Consider the following 7,199-nt stretch of genomic DNA (forward strand, 5'->3'; position numbering starts at 1 on the left):
CTCACACCTGTAATCCCAGTGTTTGGGGAGGCTGAGGCAGGAGGATCACTAAGCCTAGGAGTTTGAGATGTGCCTGGGCCACCACCACAGCAAGACACAATCTCTTAAAAAAAAAAAAAAAAAAAAGAAAAGAAAAGAAAAAAAGAAGAAAGAAAGAAAGAAAGAACAGCCTTAATGAAACAAGGCCTTGGGAATAATGCTTTTAGGATCAGTGTCATTATTTCTGTCTCTCTAACTGTCTTACCATATCTCTCCATATATCTCTGATACCTTTGGAATGATGCTTAATATTTCAGAAAAACCGTGATCTCTTTGGGCTGCAAGACTACAAATGAGCTTCCACAAGATCAGAGGATTACGGGGTTAATCTTGGTGGCGTGCATGGGTGTGGACGCGCTGTCCCACCACTGTCTCAACTTCCCCGTCTCCCTTACCTCTCTCTGTGTTTCTGGTCTCCATCCCTCAGGATTTCTTCTCTACCTTTCATTGCTTCCCTCTGATTCTTCCCACCACTGTACTTGCTCCTGTGCAAATTCATTTGCTTCCGTCTCAAAACAAAAACAAACAAACAAACAAATGATGTAGTCTTGCCCAACAGGTACAATAAAATATTGCCAATGTGTAGATGTGGGCCTGTGTAAGGGACAGGGATGAGGATATTCTGGCTGCAGCGGAAGCTCTAGGGGAATGTGAGAAAGCTATGAGTGGGAAAACTGGCCGGGATAGAAATAAGGCGGTGGGGATACGGTGTGGAGGTTCACAACTGAGGAATGACCACAGCCGAGCTATTTCAGGAGTGGGCAAGATGGAGACCAATTCCTCTCTCCCCATGAACATCTCTGGAGGGAAACCTCCAGAGATGCCTATCTCGTCCTGGGTATCTTCTCTTATCTGGTATTTGCAGTCACCTTTGTCCTCGGGGTCCTGGGCAACGGGCTTGTGATCTGGGTGGCTGGGTTCCGGATGACGCACACAGTCACCACCATCAGTTACCTGAACCTGGCCATGGCTGACTTCTGTTTCACCTCCACTTTGCCATTCCCCATGGCATCGAAGGCCATGGGAAGACACTGGCCTTTAGGTTGGATCCTATGCAAATTCATTTATACTATAGCGGACATCAACTTGTTTGGAAGTGTCTTCCTGATCTCCCTTGTTGCCCTGGACTGCTGTGTTTGTGTCTTACATCCAGTTTGGTCCCAGAACCATCGCGCTGTGAGCATGGCCAAGAAGGTGATCATTGGGCCCTGGGTGCTGGCTCTGCTCCTGACATTGCCAGTTATCATTCGTGTGAAGACAATACCTGGTGATTGGGGCCAGGGACAGCAGCCTGCCCTTTTGACTTTTCACCCTTGACCAATGACCATGAAGAGAGGTTGAAGGTGGCCGTCGCCATGTTGACAGTGAGAGGCAGCATCCGGTTCATCATCTGCTTCAGCGCACCCATGTCCATCATCGCTGTCAGCTATGGGCTTATTGCCACCAAGATCCACAAGGAAGGCTTGATTAAGTCCAGTCGCCCCTACGGGTCCTCTCCTTTGTCACAGCTGCCTTTTTTCTCTGCTGGTTCCCGTATCAGGTGGTGGCCCTCACAGTCACCATCAGAATCCATGAGTTATTACTGTTTGGCATGAACAAAGCAATGACAATTGCAAGGGATGTGACAAGTCCCCTGCCCTTCCTCAACAGCTGCCTCAACCCAATGCTCTACGTCTTCATGGGCCAGGACTTCCGGGAGAGACTGATCCACTCCCTGCCCACCAGTCTGGAGAGGGCCCTGACTGAGGACTCTGAGCAGACCAGTGACACAGCTACCAATTCTACCTCACCTTCTGTAGAGGCGGAGTTACAGGCAGAGTGAGGGGGGAGCTGGGAGATACTTTCGAGCTCTCAGTTTCAACTTCGTCTCACCTTGAGTTAGGCTGAGCCACAGGTATTTCCTGCTTATTTTAGGGTTACCCACTCATCACAAAAAAAAGCCTTTGTGTCCCCTAATTTGGGGAGAGTAAACAAATATGAGTTTATTATTGATTTCTTGTTTTGATTTTAGACGTCAGCCTCGGGTGGTCAGAGGTGGGAAATGACAGGAAGAAGCTGTCATCGGCATCCTAGTTTGCCTGAAATGGGCCTGAATGATGCGCATGATTATTAGTCCCGAATTATCAGTAGTGAATGATACCCATCATTCCAGCATAGTGATTAGTAGTGCCTCCTTCCATTCTGAAAAGTGTCCTGCTGTGAAAAATAAATTATGTAGTCATCCTAGGTAAATGAAGGAGGAGGGAGAAGTGTGAAAAAGTGTGGCTTAAATCAGACAAGATACACAAAAAGATACTTTATATAAAGCCCTCAGCCTTTATTGGTCAACAAATGAGAAAAAACTATGAAGTTATTTAGATGTCAGCTGAAGACCCCTCATCCCTTGAGATCTACCTGATTGCCTAATCTTTTGTATCATAAACTTTGAGGAAGAGATTGTGCTCCCCACAAGGCAGGGCCCCCAGGGCCCGTGTTTTCACCTCTGACTCTTAAGTCTTGCTTCAACTGAATTAGTCCAACTCACACTATGCCCTGAATGAAATTAACCCAGAAAGGAACTCAGACATTTCCCTCAACTTCCTGAAAAGCTACCTTGAAAGGTATTTAAATATGGAACACATTGTACAGAAGCTTGGCAGTGTGGGAATATGCAACTGGCCAGCAATTGACAAACATGACGCTTCCAGTTGAACTTGAGACACCCTTTTAAAAGTTCACCCTCCCTCTTAACTCCTCACCTCCAGAGTTCTGCTTTGGTTTTTTTTTTCCTTTTTTAACAATCCAGAGTAATTTAGCCGTCTTTCCTTTGACTCTCTCTTTTTTTTTTCTTCTTTTTTGAAACGAAGTCCCCCTCTGTTGCCTAGGCTGGAGTGCAATGTCATGATCTCCGCTTACTGCACCCTCCACCTCCCAAGGTCAAGTGATTCTCCTGCCTCAGTCTCTTGGATAGCTGGGATTACAGGCATGCGCCATAATTTTTGCATTATGACATGGCTATGTAATAATGCATTATGACACAGCCACCTTCAACCTCTCTTCATGGTCAAATGCCTGGCTAATTTTTGCATTTTCAGTAGAGACGAGGTTTTGCCACGGTGGCCAGGCTGGTCTCGAACTCCTGACCTCACGTGATCCACCCACCTTGGCGTCCCAAAGTGCTGGGATGGCAGACGTGAGCCACCGCGCCCGGCCGACTCCGACTCTTTATCCCTCAGGTCTCCTTTCCCAACTCAAGTCATTTATCAGTGACAGCATCCACCTTAAGAAGATTTCTGGCGCCTGCTCTTGCAGCAATCATTTAGTTGCCATTACAGACACTATCATTTTATTATAAACAAGAAACAGAGGACAAAAGGAGAGAGAATCAACAGAAAGAAGAGAGAGGAAGGAGAAGCCTGGCGGGTCCAGAGTCCACCTACAGCAGAACCTGTCTTTGGGTGAGGGGCTGGGCGATGAAGGCTGATTTCATTCCAGTGCAAGGGGAGATTCCTGAGTTTTGATGACATGATATGGTCCTTGGGAATCTAGCTCTTCTCTGGACTCCCATGATGGTTTTCTCTGCACAACCCCCACGAAGCTCTGCAAGCCTTGCTCATCAGCATCCAATGCATGTATTTAATCTATGCCACTGACCCTTGCCAACAAAAGGCTTCAATAAATGATGGTTTAACTAAACCTTTTGCTTCTGTACCTCATTTATAATTACCCAGGATGCTTGCACATCCAGGGAACCCCTTAGGTCACCAGCTCCATGAAGTCAGCTGAGATCTTCTTCCTGTGTTGACAGATGGAGAAATTGAGACCCAGAAGGAGGGTACAGTAAAATAGGAACCTGCTACAAAGTTAGAGGGCACAGCCTTCATGCAAGACCACCCTTGCTTCTGATATCAGATGCAAATTTGCAGAATCCCCAGGACACCCTCAGGTTGGATCATTTGCTAGAAACAGTCACAGAGAGAACGGAGCAGAGGATTTGAGCAGAGAAGTGAGAGATGATGAAGTCGCAGATTATGTCCCGGTTCCTCCAAGGTCTAGATGTCTGTCTGCAGTTGAACTTCCTTTAAATTCCCTTGTGTTCTGCCAGCAAGGAGGTTTAACTTAAGCCAGCTTGACTGAGTTTCTACAACTCACAACTCAACTATCCATTTCTAAGGTATCCATAATAAATGTCAGGATGAATCAACCACAGGGTGGTTCCTATGACTTGAGGCTGAGCAAGAGAATGGGGGAGAGACATGGCTTGCGGGGGATGGGTGTTACCCTTCAGGCCACTTACTAGGGGAGCTCCTGGTCTTGCATGAACCAGCAAACAGAGGAGAGGCAATGGCCTGTGATGCGGTCAAAGAACGAGAATAAATGATAGCCCCTGTCTTCTCTCAAATCCTAGTAATATCCAGCTTACCCCTGAATAGTGCCTCTATGGGGGGGAAAAAAAATCCGTCTTTTAGAATTTAGACACGGACCATCCTATCAAGTTGACTGGATTGGAATCCAGACCTCATCTCTTATAAGCTCTGTGGTCTGGGGGAAATCAGTTACTTTTTCTGTGTCAGTAACTTCCCCTCAAGAAAAAGGTAGCACACTAAAATGATTTAGTTAAAGAGAGCTGGAGACCCAGGAATGCTGGTGGTGAGTCCCAGTCCTAGTGTGAAGGGCTGAGAATCAGGAGAGACAATGGTATTTTCAGTCCAAAGGCTGGCAGCCTTGAGACTCAGAAAGAGCTAATGTTTTAATTTTATGTCCAAAAACAGGAAAAAACAAAAAACAAACAAAAAAAAAACCTCATGTCCCAGCTTAAAGGTTGTCAGGCAGGAGGAATTCCTTTTACAGGTATTGATCGACTTACCACCTATGCAACTTACGACCATTCAACTTTACGACCACAATCGCTAGCCACGACTGCTCCGCGTCTGGCAGTGCAAACGTTGCCCAGCTGGGCGTACGACAGTGCGGACCAGCTTCCAGCAGCACTACCATCTCCACATGCACCATTTCAACTGTACATATAGCCAACTCAACTTAACGAACAAATCGTGTTACGACCAGTCCGCGGTCCCGACCTTGTTTGTAAGTCGAGCACTAGCTGTAAATGTTAATATTGGATTGGGTGTGGTGGCTCACACCTGTAATCCCAGCACTTTGGGAGGCTGAGGCAGGCAGATAACCTGAGGTCAGAAGTTCGAGACCAGCCTGGCCAACATGGTGAAACTCCATCTTTACTAAAAATACAAAAATTAGCTGGGCATGGTGTTGTGCACCTGTAATCTCAGCTACTCAGGAGGCTAAGTCAAGAGAATCGTTTGCACTTGGGAAGCGGAGGTTGCAATGAGCCAAGATTGCGCCATTGCACTCCAGTCCGGGTGACAGAGCAAGACTCCATCTCAAAAACATAAAACCTAAAAAATTAAATAAAAACTCGTACTGGATTTTGCAAGAAATAACAAGTTACCCGAAGTTATAATTGTATGGCATTTACAATAAAGAGAATTGTAGATTATATTATTATTCTTTGAAAACTGTGTGGTACATGTCCTTTATAATCAGTAAAACTATAAATTTTTTTGTAAACATATGTGTTTATACACAGACATACATTTTTCCCCTTGGAGAGCCAGTTGTTAAACATTTATCAGCACATCACTGTGTAGAAGGCACACAGAACTTGGATCCTGTAACCGTCGTGTTCAGATCCCGGTCGTTACTACTTGTGTGACCTCAGACAAGTAATTTCCCTCTTTGTTTTTTGTTTTTGTTTTTGTTTTTGTTTTTGAGATGGAGTTTCGCTCTTGTTGCCCAGACAGGAGTGCAATGGAGTGATCTTGGCTCAACGCAACCTCTGCCTCCCAGGTTCAAGCGATTCTCCTGCCTCGGCCTTCCAAGTAGCTGGAACTACAGGCATGTGCCACCATGCCCTGTTAACTTTTTGTATTTTTGGTAGAGATGGGGTTTCTCCATGTTGGTCAGGCTGGTCTCGAACTCCCAACCTCAGGTGATCCGCCCGCCTCAGCCTCTCAAAGTGCTGAGATTACAGGCGTGAGCCACCGCACCCAGCCCGTGTCCTTTTCTGAATGTCAATTTTCTCTTTTTTAACATGGGAGCAGTAATAGCTACCTGAGGGAGGCTTTTGATTGGAGCTCATAAAGATGAGACGGGAAGCACAGACCTGAGCATCTGTATCATGGCTGGCCAGGCACAGTGGTTCACACCTGTAACCCCAGCACTTGAGGCCAAAGCAGGCAGATCACTTGAGCCCAGGAGTTCCAGACCAGCCTCGGCAACATGGCAAAAAAAAAAAAAAAAAAAAATCAGCCAGGCTTTGTGGCGCATATGTGTAGTCCCAGCTACTCAGGAGGCTTAGGCAGGAGGATCGAGGCTGAGCCTGGGAGGTCGAGGCTGCACTGAGTTGTGATCGTGCCAAAGAACTCTAGCCTGGGTGATGAGAGCAAGACCCTGTCTCAAAATAAAATAAAATGAAAACATATGTATCACGGCCACCATCAACATAAAGACCATTTCCACTTGCTGGAGACAGGGTTGCTTAGTCTCTGTCTTCTGCAATCACACACACTTCCTGTGTGACCCACCCTGTCCCTTCCTCACAGTAGTTCCCCACTTGCAAGCAACAGCTGTAGGGGATCATTTAGTAGGTATTACTCTGAAGTCCCTGCACCTGGGGTCAGGGGCGAGCAAACACTCTCCTAGTGATCTGCTCGGATCCCAGGCACCTTAGAAGAGCACGCAGGGTCCCCGTGAGCTTCTCTAGGGCACAGAGGGCAGCTTGTTCCTCACGCGCTCAGATGTGTCCTGCGCTGGGCTGGCATGTTAGTTTGCTAGGGTGCTGTAACTCATTACCACAAACCAAGTGGCTTCAAACCACAGAAACGGATTATCTCACAGTACTGGAGGCCAGAAGTCTGAAATCAAAGTGTGGGCAGGATTGGCTGCTTTTGGAGGCTCTGGGGGAGAATCCCTTCCACGCCTCTCTCCTAGCTCCCGGTGGCAGCCGCCATCCTTGCCATTCCTTGGTGTTAGGGATGGAATTTTGTCCTCTCCACACCCTCCATTCCTGTGTTGAAGTCCTAACCCAGCCCCTCAGAACATGTCCTTATTTGGATGCTGGATCATGGCAGATGTAATTATTTAAGTTAAGGTGAGGTCAT

The 7,199-nt window shown here is 46.8% G+C and overlaps 1 protein-coding gene across 1 annotated transcript; it reads left to right on the top strand.

Annotated features, from left to right (window-relative positions):
- The first annotated feature begins 548 nt into the window (after positions 1–548).
- On the top strand, positions 549–2,031 carry LOC116540721 (fMet-Leu-Phe receptor-like). Its single transcript, XM_032264382.1, is given in 4 exon segments — positions 549–851; positions 854–1,311; positions 1,314–1,521; positions 1,524–2,031. Coding segments are annotated over 4 exon segments (1,230 nt in total). The 5' UTR covers positions 549–625; the 3' UTR covers positions 1,862–2,031.
- The last annotated feature ends 5,168 nt before the right edge of the window (positions 2,032–7,199 follow it).

This window comes from Sapajus apella, unplaced genomic scaffold (genome assembly GCF_009761245.1).
Source record: "Sapajus apella isolate SASKATOON/1434 unplaced genomic scaffold, GSC_monkey_1.0 scaffold144, whole genome shotgun sequence".
NCBI classification, from domain to species: Eukaryota; Metazoa; Chordata; class Mammalia; order Primates; family Cebidae; genus Sapajus; species Sapajus apella.